The sequence below is a fragment of the Boleophthalmus pectinirostris genome, unplaced genomic scaffold, assembly GCF_026225935.1.
Source record: "Boleophthalmus pectinirostris isolate CB_2022bp ecotype Guang Dong unplaced genomic scaffold, ASM2622593v1 HiC_scaffold_13, whole genome shotgun sequence".
Taxonomy (NCBI): domain Eukaryota; kingdom Metazoa; phylum Chordata; class Actinopteri; order Gobiiformes; family Gobiidae; genus Boleophthalmus; species Boleophthalmus pectinirostris.
Window position 1 is genome coordinate 19,326,775 of NW_026571036.1, and position 13,741 is coordinate 19,340,515.

Here is a 13,741-nt window from a genome sequence, read left to right on the forward strand (position 1 = left end):
CCTTCCCATCGCCAATCACAACATATGTAATGTTAGTGCCAAAGCGGGAGACTATACGCTCAAAACAGCTCTCTTTGCCTAGAGACAAACACATGGCTTTCACAGCTTTTTATTTGATTAGATGCAATTTATGCCCATATATAAAGTCCTTTACTGTACAACCCAGATTTGTATTTGTATTTTTTTTAAGAAAGGTACATTTCTTCATAATCAAAGTCTGCTATACATGGTTTTGGAACTGTTTTGGACTGTTTTCATGAAAAAAAAAAAAGTGATGTTAAGGTAATGAAACAACTGTGGCCCATTTTCAATTTTTTACACATTTTTGTACAGAGCAAGTTACGGGCAACAGGTCAGTGTGCACACGGACCCACTGCTATATGGACATCATGGTTACAGCATTGTTGCATGACGTAAATGATGTGAAGTGTAGTTAAACAAGAAACAGTGACATTTGGCTTGAGTTTCAGGGTTTTCTGTTGTGTAATGATGAGTTAATTTGAATTTGGACACAGTACCAGTATTTTGTAACCTGCTGATAATGAAATCCGCGCAAATTGTGGGGGTCCAGACCTGCAGAAGTGTCAGTTTTATTTAAGGCTTATTCACAATGGCGTAAGGGTGAGTAGATATTAACTAAATACTAGTAATAGACATGCCAATTGTAATATATAGTAACTATACAATCAGATATACAATTCTGTAAAAAATATAACTTGATACAAACAAAGGTCCTAATAGATACTTTTACTGAAGTGACTTGAAGTATTGCAAATGCAAGTAATACCAGGCTTGATGTAATTTAGTTGTATAACATTTGACATAGCAATTCATAGTAGTGATAGTAGTGGTAGTGATGGTAGTAGCAGTAGTTGTATTAGCAATAGTACTAATAATTCTAGTGGTGCCATGGGCAAGTATTGACAATTTTGACTCAATGTTAGAAATAATTTTGTTGAGTTCTATTGGTGTAATGATATTTAGATTAGCCTTTAGCTCCACACAATTATTATGTGTAAAAATGCCAAGATATTTCATGCACTATTTAGTTCTTGTTGTGCAAGTAAGTCCTCAAATCCAAGTCAAGCCTTGAGTCAAGTTTTGCTTTAAGCTTCAAGTCATTTCAGGTTTTTAAACCAAAATACTGAATACAGTTACTTTTCTTTTGCAAATTATATGCTTAAATTATGTTTAAACTAAACAAAATTGTGGATATGCTGCTTTTTCTTTTTTAAATGCCTTGACATTGTGCTAATACATAGAATTAAGATTGAAGGTGTTTAACAGTTATTTCGTCATCTAATCTGCACTGAAATGGAGCAAGAAAGAATTATGGTCAATGTAGTTACCTCAGTTTTTAATTTGTGCTGCAACAAAGCATTGCACTTGAGCACAGGAGCTTGTAATCCAATTAATTGTGACAACCCTCAAAATTATTGTGAGACGTTTAACAAAACAGTTTCACAGCAGGCTATTATTGCTGTTATTGTGGTGGTGGTATTAGTGGGGGGGGGGCTTTCTCGTTAGTTTCAACACATGTCCCTCCCATCGTAGGCCTATTTGTGGGGGAAAAGTCAGGGGCTGTTTTTTTGGTCCCAGTCTGTCCCTGCCTTCAAGTCTCCACTTCTAGTATTTAGTGAAGCGGCTGTTGTGTCTATGCGTTTCTTACCTATTTTTGTTGCACTGTATATGTTTTCAATAGGAAACACAGAGCCGAGACTATATAACAGGACTTTAGCCAGAGCTGGGATGAGCTGCGTTGTCGTCACCAACACATTTACACAATTACTCCTAGGATCAAATAAAAGAGTGATTATTTTAACCTAAGAACATGAAATAATATAATGAATCATAATGTGTGTGTTACCTGGAGCTGATGATGGACAGAGACTTGAGTGCATGTGTGAGCCAGGAGTCGGTCAGAGCCTCCACCTCTGCCCGGAGCTGCAGCCAGGCATCTCTCTTCGCTGGACCCAAAAGGCCTACAACATGCAAAAGCACTGATTAAACCTGACAATGTGAAACACGCAACATGTCGTACATTTCAGATCAATAAATGTCATGATATGGTAAAGTGAATATATTTAGGTATTTAAACCATTTTATACCTAAAGCTGTATACTGTAGGGCTGAATGCTGTGAAAAAGATTCATATTCTCATATGATTTCATTATTAGAATACTACCTTTAGAATACTACTGAAGAATTTCTCCATGACATTCAGTTCAATTAAGAGGTTGTTTGCCCAGTGAAATGACATTGCTTCAGTCACACATGTAGCAGACCCATGATGAGCAGTGCCTTACCCCCCACATTGTTTTTGTATGTGCTATACAGCTCTTTGACGCGGCGGTAGCGAAAGGCCAGTTTCCTCATCCAGTCGACACCACCGCGCACGCCCGTAGCCAGGCACAGGTTAGCGCTGGTTGCAGCTGCATGGAAGCCATCAGTTGCAAAACTGTAAGTACTGTCAATAATAATGATATGTTTTATTTGAAAAATCTGCTCTGGTCAGACATTACAATATTTGTAGATTCATATTTATATCTACTTTAATACAGTGTACAATTCATGTTAATTGAAATAACATTTAAATGCAGTGGATATAGTACAACTAATAAGTGCATTAATTTACCCAATTACATACTTTTACAAAAAATATTCTCACCTCAAATCTTGACCATTGTCATCAGATGATACATCATCAATATGAACCTGATCACACTCCTGAATAAGACACAACAGAAATATCAAGCCCATCCTAGAGGTGTAGTACTGATTTTATTACCACTAGAGGGCAGTGGTAGCATGTTAGCTGTGGACAGCTCTATGAAACTAAGTTCAAGTCCAAATTAAAATAACATGAAGCCTGTACAAAATGTTTGGTTTTTGATGAATAAGGCCTACCTCTAAGTCGTTGAAGAATAGGTGAGTGTCTGCCAGGTTGAAGATCATTTCCTCCATCCTGAGGCCCAGAGTCACAGCCATGGGAGGGTCCTAGAGAGACAGCGTTCAGGTCAGTGACCCGGCCTACATCCACATATCTCATACCGTCATCTTATTCACTAAATTTAGTTTAAACTATTAGGTGCTTTACTACTATGGCCTGATTCCTCTGTCCCAACCCCAGCCATTCTGGGATGTCACATTTCTCCACACAGATGCTGACAGGCAGGTTACACTTGCTCTGTCCCATCATCATTCCTTGGGCCTGTAGGGTACGTGCCGTGGGACACTGTCTTTACATAAACAAGGTAAAGCCTATGTGGCATGTGAATGGTTTAAAGGGAGCACATTGCACTGCCAGTCCAAGCTCAGCTGCAAAAAACATCATCTGTGATAGGTCAGCGAGGGTCGACAGCTCACTGCGCGATTCGCTGACACTGTCAGACGACCAGAATAGACTGCAGCTACAGGAAGGACTGAGGAGAGAGGGAGTGTTGGAGAGGGGGTGAGGGGAAACAGGGAGAGAGTGTGAGAGAAGGGGGTGAAAGGAAAGAGGGGGAGAGTGTAGGAAAAGCGGGGTAAGGGGAGAGTGTGGGAGAGGAGGAGAAAGAGGGTGAGTGAGGGGAGACGGGGAGAGTGCGAAAGTGAAAAGAGAGCGCGTCTGACACTGTCAGCAGCTGTAAACTCATTCACTTTTATTGTTTTGAGACAAGAGGCGTTTGAGATTGTCTTTCGAGTAATTATTAAGTTGGCCCAAAGCCATGACAGAGCTAGAGTTGTCAAAACAGTCAAAACTGAAAATGATCATTTCCCTTGAGTAGCAGAATCTGGCTGCACTCCAAGTCACAGAAAGCCTTTTATTTATCTAGTAAATTAAATCAACCACAACACCTCAGTCACATAGCCATAGCTCCAGTTTTCAATCTCCATATGTCTGCTGCTTCTGAAAAATAATGCAATTGACTAAAAATTAATAACTAGTTTGGATTTGTGCATACAGCAGTACAGCAATAATCCAAATACAAACCAAAATTGTACCTAAATGCTTTATATATGAGGGTATCGACCTGGTGGTTGCTATGTCAACAGTGAAAACACTATTTTGAGCGAGGTGTGAACAGACACAGTTGCCACTATATGTCTTGAGGTCAGTAGCAAATGAGAGAAAAAACACTTTTACCATGATTAATGAATATTCTTCAAAGTTATGACAAAGATCTTATCACTCTTCAATGGTAATTTGTCATGTTATTAATCATGCATCAGTCAAATCTGCACTTTTTCAATCAGTGACCTCATCTTTGGGCTTTGGTACATTAACTGCAGCGTAAACTCAGCCAGCCTCAGAGGTGCAGCTTGTCTCACACTCAAACACACATTTACAACTCTCCCGGGCCTAACCCATTAAAATCTACTTCCGAAACTTAAATGAAGCAACATGTCCTATTTTCATTCTCAGGCATACAGCTTATACCATTATAACTGTAGGCTAAATCTATTTCTAGCCTTTGTCAAATGAGATATGTGGACAACAAAAGACACCAAGTTCAAACCAACTTGTGGCTTCAGGAAACAACGTCACCCAATAAAATTATGACCACATAGGGTGAGCCAGATCAGAGCCAAGAGCTGTAAAAATTAAGGCAACTATAAACAGTGGAGCTGCTATGTTAGAGAAGACGAGAGACCACCAAATACGATTTGTGTAAGGCTGAAATTGAATTATGAAAGAAATGATGATTACATGACACTGTAGTGACATCGAAGACACTTACATTACATTTATATTAGCTTCATAATATTTTTTTATGATGAATTACATCACAATAACTAAGAGGAGCACTGACAAATGGTGTAAAAGAGACTGACAGAAGTGAAGTTAGTGTGAGTTGGTGACTGCAAAAAATCCAAATATGTAGTATGAAATATTTTTTTTTAAAGATTTCTGGATACAATTTTTAGAGCTGAAGATTTGAAATGACAGAAACATTGTATAAGTTCAATTCTTTTCATGCAGTGATTTGGCATATATTTTGCACTAAAAGTAATTTTATATTGCAATTTCCACAATTTATCTGAACAAAAAGACACATTGTTTTAAACGTGGTGTGAGTGGATTTAGTCACAATGTAAAATACAATACAAAAAATGATCATAGCATACAGATGTTGAAGCTTACCTTCCCATATTTTTGTGCATAGGATCCTGTGAGTAATGAATGGAAGACAATAATCGTCTCATCCAAGTCCCACACAAAAACTCTCTGTTGAAAAAATAAAGTTTTAAATATAAGGCAGAAATTAAACTGGATAGTTTATGTGTATCTTTATGATTGTTGGCAGTATCCCATGTTTTGCACTGTTACCTCCAGATCACTATCAGGGGGAGGGGAGGGGTTATTTTTGCGACCCCGGCCCCGCGACTTGGACCCCCCACTCCGGCACGCTCGATCGTCCAGCTCTTTGATGGGTGTGGAGGGGCTCTGCACTGTGTCAAAATCCCCTAGGATCGCACACAAACAGAAAACCAAACATTTTCAAAATTTACAAATGATCAAATATCAGCCTTGAACAGTATAGCCATTCACAAACTGTAGCATATTTACAACATTGGGGCAACAGTAACAGTAATGATGTGGCCTGCACGTATCCCACAGGTGCTGCGGCCTTGTATCCACTTAGAGAAAAGTCATAAGTCAAAGTTGAGCAGCTATAGCCATGTTGTCAGGTTTAATAACTCAAAGTAATTGGCAAGACAGATCATGTTCAAATCCCCCACCTCACCTATACCGTGAAGATTTAAGGCCATGGTTGGGAGTGCTATAAATAAGACTAGTAGAAAATGTAATTCTAAACTATGCATAACGTTATTTACAATATTCACATTTGTGTCCATTTCTTAGTATCCCAGTCAATGCCACATGCTTCTGCTGCTACTTCATAACTAGAACCAGACCCAAAGTGCTTCGCCTCCCATTTTGTTACGTCTCAATCAGAGAGAGAGTTACGGGGTGAACAAGGGGGTGGATGAAGACGAAAACACGCAGAGGTGGCTAAGTCAAAATGGGGTGACAGAGAGAGCGAGAAAGTGCAAATGAAATTATTATAAGGTTCAGTTATCAAGCTATAAGTTGAGAACTAAAATGTATGCTTTAAAGTTGTGGGTATGTTACTTATGCTTCTTAGAGCAAAATAGACAGATGTATACTACCAGTCAAAAGTCAAAAGACACATCCTTTTCATTTTTGTTTCTCTATCTTTACTACTTTCTACATTTTATATGCACATGGAAGACATAAGATATATGAAGCAAGATATATGGAAAAAATATATAACTTAACTAAACTAAATATTAGCTAAATATATATTTTTTTATATTTTATATTCATATCCTCACAGTGATTTTTGTTTGTTACATTCCAGATATTCACATTTATGTTTTTGATGCCTTCAGTGAGAATTAATGTAAATAATCATGGGAAAAAAATAAAATTAAAAAGTGTATCCAAACTTTTGACTGGTAATGTAGTATATGAAAGTAATGTATGCCCAGTGATATATTAATGCAACTATTATGGAAGATTACATTTTGGACCAATATGTGTGTCCATGATTATTTCTATTTAAGCCTATATTATAAAGCCAGATTAATTTTATTTCTGTGGCTGTATTTTTAAATATACTTTTATGTTATGATTATGATTATTGTTATTAGTAGTATTTTTCCTCAAAGTGGTTAAAAATCATTGCATTAGTATTATGTAAATGTCTCTACAGACCTGGATGGAGTTCAGCTGCTTGTCCTGTCATGGCAGGAGAGGGGTCTTGTAGCTGGTAGGCTGTGGTTGACCCTGTTCCATCCACGCTGTTGGAGGGTATATATCCGTAAGTGGAGGGGGAATAATACTGGGCATATTGGTTTTGGCCAAACGCTGTATATGAGGGATAGTCCTGGAGAGACCAAGCAACAGAACATAAAATATTATGCATAAAATAAAATAAAAAACAGGAAAAAAAGTGAGAGATTTGCTTTGATTTTCCCTTTTGACCTTTTTATCTTTTATTCCCTCTTTTCTCAAGGACAATTAAATCCTTGTGTTGCTAGTTTTACTGGCCCACTGGAGATAGACACTTTTATGAGTTGGATCTTTAAACCTGTCACTATTCTACTATAAGCCCTTATAAAATAGCAATACCATGAATGCAGACTTTGTAATATATAACATGCATTGACAAAGGATTTACTAAAATGTCACTTTTAATTCTTTCATTTCAAAATATATTCCACAATGGCCCAATTTTACAGTCAATGTTGCAAACACCGATCAGAACACTAAAATCCAACTTCCACCATAAACCTATTTGTTCCTATTTATTCCTGTGCAGCTTGTGTAACCGTACCTGCTGTGTGGCAGTGTAGTTGGCGGGGTTGGAGTTATTAGTTGTGTAGAGGCCTGAGGACGGAGTAAAACTGGAACCTAAAGGAAACAAAATATACTTTTTATATATATAAATAAATTGTAGTTGTACTTGCGGACATATTTACAAGTTTTCCTCTAATGAAGAAAGGAAGATAGAACAAGATCAAAACAGAAGACTGATGCCAGCGCTATATAGTTACAGTATACACTTATCATGCCACGTACCACCAAGTGCCATTTTAGTTTAATAAGTTGAGTAAAACTATGGCAGACAGTAAGATCAGATGTAGTTAGAGGTTTAAACATTGCCATATGTTCTGACTAAAAATGGTGAGTGTTAAGGATAAAGTAAGAATGCTTCAACTATATATATATATATATATATATATATATATATATATATATATATATATATATATATATATATATATATAGTGAAAATGAAAGAGAGAGAGAGAAAGAGAATAAATAAATACATTTTAGCCCTAACATAAAAAAAAAAAAAAAAAAAAGGTAGACAAATAAGCTGCACTCATTTTCCATAGTGGATAATAAGTAAAATCAGTTTAGATGTATCTTCTATGACTGTTTATAGGTTTAGACAGTAAACAGAAGTGGGTTGTTTGGAGTTGCAAATTCTCCTCTGGATGTCGCCAAAAATTGATTTGGGGGAGGGGCCTCATACGATAAAAGGTGCCTCCCACCACCACAGAGGAAGTGTGTGTTAAGGGGAAGAGCTGTGTGTAACGCAGGCACCAGCTCCACAGCTACTCAAGGACAGTTCTGTGTTTTTGCTGTTTTTTCCCAATTTTGTGCATTTATGGGAATAAACTCACCAACACTATTTTTTGATTGCCATGTCATTTATTTTTCTTCAATAAGAATTTATGACACACAAATGATTACAGACCTGGCATCTGATAGGGGGAGTAGGCAGTCTGTCCCGGCTGAGGTGTAGTGAACCCAGGGCTGTAGCTGAGGCCTGTCTGGAGGGGTGACTGGCTCTGTGACAGGCCACTCTCTGTTTTTATACCCGGCAACATCAGATCTGAACAAGTTTTGTAGGACATTTATACTAAAGCATTGAACAGTGTCTTTACATTGGTATGGGGCCTTACCGTATGTGGACAGACCGTATGGCTGTCCTGTCTGAGGGTAGGTTGTGTAGACAGTGGATTGCTGCATGTTGCTGAACTGGGGTTGGCCAGGGTAGGATGGCATTGGAGGAGCTGTGGGGGTGGAGAGGATGTGAGGGTATGGCCTGCAATGAAGAGAACAAGATGAGCTTCCATGCTGGTATGCAAGACTTCTAACAGATAATATAGCAAGATAGATTTGCTCACAGTTGTTTTTTCAATTTCTATGAATAAATAGATAATGCAAAGTATTTATATAAATCTTCAAATTATGTTTACTGTGTGCTCTTTTATATAAATGTTTAATACTTGCACACATTTTACCACAAAAAATCTCTATGATTCAAATTAATAGATAACCCTATGTCAATCACTGTTTAATCTTTGCACTGTTTCTCCTTACAATCTCTTGAATATGGTCCTGATATATTTACTATATTTCTGTATTTTTTATTTTCTTGTAGATACACAATAATTATGCCTTATTTAACATCAGTCATTTGCTATTTTTGCTTCTTATTTTGAATTTATTTTGCTTTTTGTTATTATATTTATTGTGATGTGTGACTGTGTCCTAATAATTTCCCTTGTGGATCAATAAAGTTTGTCTAAGTCTAAGTCTAATATTTGCCATAAAATTAAGACCAAATCTGATTCCCTACACTATGTTACAAGTAGCAAAACATTTTTATATTGTTACAAAGAAGAAACTCACTTGGACGGATAGAGAGGTGGAGAGTACTGGTGGCTTGATCGAGGGCTGTAGCTGCTGGTGATGACTGCAAACACAAACTCTGGTCAGAAACAAATTCTTCAGATTTCATAAAAAAGTCTTAAATAGTGAAATTTATGGCTGTATGGGGTAGAAACCAAATATACTGTTCCATTGTAATAACACTTGTGTAGTGAGAGGGTCCCTGCAGAGGTGCTGTGTTGATGTGTGGTCATTGAGACGTCAAATGCAGAAATGACATGCTCCCTGCTGGTTTTAAACCCTGTGTCCCATCAGGCATAGGTCAGGGTAATGCTTTATAAAGACACCCATAAACAAGGCTGTGTTCTGTGATGGGGCCACTTCAGGACAGGCCATTCTTCATGGGCTTAGAGCTCTCAGCAGCCGCTCTCACAGAAAGGTTCTGTGTTCAGTGTGTTTAGTGTGAAGCACCTGAGTACGTGTCCAGGACTGTGTCTCCTGACGTGGTCACTGTGTCACTGTTGTTCATCGGCTCAGTTTTGACTGAAATAAGAATTAAACAGCACAATATACTTGAGGCACAATATACTGATAATACAAGACATCTTATAAATAATAAATAATATATAAATATATATATATATATATATATATATATATATATATATATATATATATATATATATATATATATATATATATAGACAATTCAAAAATTGAAACATGCAGGTCCAGATTCTATTTTCAGAGCAAGTTTGTAAGGATTATATAAGATTCAACTCATTTACAGTATCAGAAATATTCCATATAAATATTCATATATTTGCACTAATGGGGTTTATAAAAATACTTATTGTCCAATTAATTATATACAATTAATGTATTGCCTTAATGTATGCATTACCACTGCTTTTACCATGAGATAGTGAGACTTTTATATATCTCATATAACCCCCAAAAATAAAGAAAAATGTTTAACCTGCAAGTAAAACGTATCTATATTGCATTACAAATAAAATTATTTCAAAAGCAAACACCACCACACAACAAACAAAAAGCACAGCATTTCCAAAAAAAAACAACAGCAGGTCTATGGCGAGCTGTGGGGACAGAAACCACTCTTTTGAGTTCATTCACACACATGCACCTTCTGTACCATAGTCCTTGGAGCCTGAGGCGGGGGGCGGGCTGCTGCAGCCCAACAGCCAATCAGCCGTGTTTAACACTGTCATGTTTTCACCTAGAGGGCGGAAGACGATCAGGACATCACTCACTGAGAGCCACAGGCCAAAGTCACTGTTGAATGATTAGGATTTTATAATGCTTTGGCTTCACTATACAGGTCGTTCTTCTTGATTTTGCGTGATTATCCACATCTTTAAACCAACAGATTAAATGTTATCACCAGATGATCTGAGAATTACTTTTACAACTTAATCTCCACAGGGGGCTACGCAGACCCTCAAACAATTTGTGATGAGGATAGATGAGTTGCCATGGCACTGACTGATGTCAGGTGACGAGAATGCTGGGTATGCAGTTTGTTTTGGCTGCAGAATGTAGTCCCTGCTGCACTCTGCATAAGCCATTAACCATGAGCTCATCAGAGATGATTACATGTGGTCTGATACGGTCTGAACACAGCAGCCACAGCATGTCACATCAAACTTTCCAAAAGGACTAATAAAAGTGTTTTTAATGGCAAGTTAAAGGACCGATAGATCAAAGCATCGCCCTGAACTTACACACTTAAAGTGAGTGGTATTACATCAAGCTGTCTTGTCAAAAACAATTGGAGTGAAAAGGACTAAAAGAGAATAAGACAGGGTCAGAGGTGAATGAAAAGAGGAAAACGAGAGAGAGAGTGAGAGAGAGAGAGAGTGCAAGAGAGAGAGAGAGGTTCAGTGTTGCTGACATGTAAAAGAGCGTTGATGCTTTAATGCTCTTGTCGAGGAAATAGTTTCCAGTGGGACTTTGGGCTTGTGCTCAAATAAATACTCTACTACACAGCACAGGCTGCCAGAGAGGCCTTCAGTCTGTTTACACACAGTCTGATGTGGTGGAGTTAATGTCTGTGCATGCATTGGTCTGTGCCCTTCTACGTTTGTCTCATAAGCTCTTTATTTAGATGTATATATATTTGATATGAAACACATTTTGTGGAGTTTTTGGGAAATTCTGGAACTGGAAGTTTCAGTGTAACAGCTTAGATTTGTGTTATAGGATTTCACTGTGGCATCTGCACTCACCCCCTGTGCCATTGGTGGTGATGGAGGGGCTACCCAGACTGTCCTTGTCTAGCTTGGAGCCTGTTGAGTCCCCAACTCCTAAACAGTTGTGAGGACGTGTTAGCTCCTGCATTTCCATAGACCTGCAAAAACACACAGTGTGTTTAGAAACTTAAGACTAGGTGAACCTGGAGGTGAGTAAATTTCTGACACTATCACTTCACAGTCGTCATAAACCCACATGTCCCAGCAGCCTTAGCCTACTCCAGCATGTGTGCAGGACATAGTCAGCGGGCCACAGGCTCTTTATAGAGTGAGGGGGTGTGTATGGGCTCCAACACAAACCCACAGCCTTCCAGCATGCTTTACTTTTACAATGTGTTCCACATGCAAGTGGACCAGGCCGCACATGAGGTGGGAATGTAGTCTGTGTGAGAGGAAGTTCATAAAGACTCAGCTACATTTAGAGCACATTAGGAGCAGGAGATGGAGATGTAGGGTTTTCCCCATTTGGCTGAATATATTTACATATTTACCCTGGTCTCACCTGCCTAATTTTCTAGTCTTAAATTTTTATTTATTGTTATATTAACATTATATTTCCTTATCCTGCTATATTCCCTCTGGTGGGTCACACTTGTGCTCTTGTGGGCTGCTTCAAAGCTCACAATGAGATGCAGTGAGAGCTAACTAAATGCGGGCTGCTGTTCTCCCTGTGTTTACTTTGTCTGCTTGTACATCTGTGTCGTGGTCTGGATCTGGGCCACACCAGCGCTACGGGCTGCTAGCATCACACATGACTGGAACCCACAGGCAGACTGACAGGTATAAACATATGGCTTTCAACTGGATAAAGTGCCTGCGCAAGAGCCTGCCAAAAGATAAATACTCAGCATCAACGGCCTCTGTCAAAACCATTCTCTATTTACAGCTAAACACTCAATATGCTTCCCTTTGCTATTCAGAGTAACAACAGTAATGTCTCTTTTATCACACTGTGCCAAACATTAGCGAGGTGTGACAAATGATTTTAAGTTTAAGTTTTTATGTTTGGGTAACACTGGTCATTATTTAAAGTTTATCATAGCAAGATGGGATCAATGCACTTGCAGACATTCTATTTTGGGTGGTCTTTGGACATTTTTTACTACTGTGACTTTCTGCATAGTACTGTTTTAGGACATAGTTACTGTACCAAGTCAAACAACCTTAAAATAAATTTTCACCAAAATGCATATGCAATGCTGCTGAATCCTACATGTATCACAAGTGCGAAAATAAAAATGGAGCACAAAGTACAGAGCAGTGGGTGTGTGCTCGTGGCAGTGAAGGTTGACCGGAAATATGGCAACTTGAAAATAAGCAATTAAAGATTGCTCAAACATGTATGAAACACTCTAAATACAACTTCAAGAGGATAAATGAGAAGGGGAAACAACTGCTTTAAGTGCACTGTACAATATTTTCCTCTGGTTCCAGCTCTCCTCATTTGTCCTTCCCTTTTGTCTTTCAGCACCAGGAAATGATTCTGTCTTCTCTTGTCCATTTCTTGCTTGGTGTTTCATAAACTCCTTTCCCTGTTTTTTACATTATCGCTGGCTGCTCATAAATATGCTGCATCCTATTAAAAGGCACAGCTGAGGAAGACTAGCATTGCTGTTTTCTATTTTCCTATACTTTTTTACTCTAAGGCACAAGTGCGTAAAATATCATTTTAAAAAATGTTATTGACCATTTTCTATTTTAATTGCCTCGTTTACTTTTAAGTTTTAATTAAAATGACCTTCATTACACTCTTTCTTTCAAACTAGGACCACACAACAACCTCCCTAAACCATATAAGAGGAGTTTTAGTGAAACTGATATCCATGTAACATTGCTGTAATGTGTCATATTGTTTACAATAAATTATAAAGAGCTTATTATTGATACCTTGTCAGTGGTGAAGAGCAACAAGGTTTTTAAACCCAAATCTCACATAAGAAATGATTTTTTTAAATGATCACAGATGATGTTGGCACTATAGGGGGTTCAATGCAGCTTTGATACTGCATACATTAGTTTGGATGAATTCAGAAATGAATAGGCAGTTAATTATTTCAGTGTTAAAAGCGTTAAATTAAAATAGATATAATATAATTTTTTGTAGCATGTGTCAATTCTCAAACCAAAAAGTAAAATGAGAGTTTACACTGTTACTCACCTGGAGCTGGAGGGGTCTGGAACATGAGAGTCACTGTGGGATTTCTTTACCTGCATCACATGAAACAAAACATGTTCATTATCTAAAACTATCTGTAGCAAATAATAACACAAG

General features: G+C 37.9%; 1 protein-coding gene across 1 annotated transcript in view; it reads right to left on the bottom strand.

The window, feature by feature from the left end:
* eya4 (EYA transcriptional coactivator and phosphatase 4) overlaps window positions 1–13,741 on the bottom strand; it is a 36,047-nt gene that overhangs the window by 1,521 nt on the left and 20,785 nt on the right. Inside the window, exons 3-18 of the mRNA XM_055149622.1 lie at window positions 13,628–13,677; window positions 11,446–11,567; window positions 10,353–10,436; window positions 9,668–9,739; window positions 9,218–9,281; window positions 8,485–8,627; window positions 8,277–8,414; window positions 7,347–7,423; window positions 6,725–6,896; window positions 5,312–5,448; window positions 5,126–5,209; window positions 2,908–2,997; window positions 2,669–2,727; window positions 2,307–2,467; window positions 1,868–1,982; window positions 1,670–1,791 (exon numbers count right to left, since the gene is read on the bottom strand). Of these exons, the coding sequence (XP_055005597.1) occupies window positions 1,670–1,791; window positions 1,868–1,982; window positions 2,307–2,467; window positions 2,669–2,727; window positions 2,908–2,997; window positions 5,126–5,209; window positions 5,312–5,448; window positions 6,725–6,896; window positions 7,347–7,423; window positions 8,277–8,414; window positions 8,485–8,627; window positions 9,218–9,281; window positions 9,668–9,739; window positions 10,353–10,436; window positions 11,446–11,567; window positions 13,628–13,677 (1,690 nt within the window). The remainder of the gene's footprint in view (window positions 1–1,669; window positions 1,792–1,867; window positions 1,983–2,306; window positions 2,468–2,668; window positions 2,728–2,907; window positions 2,998–5,125; window positions 5,210–5,311; window positions 5,449–6,724; window positions 6,897–7,346; window positions 7,424–8,276; window positions 8,415–8,484; window positions 8,628–9,217; window positions 9,282–9,667; window positions 9,740–10,352; window positions 10,437–11,445; window positions 11,568–13,627; window positions 13,678–13,741) is intronic.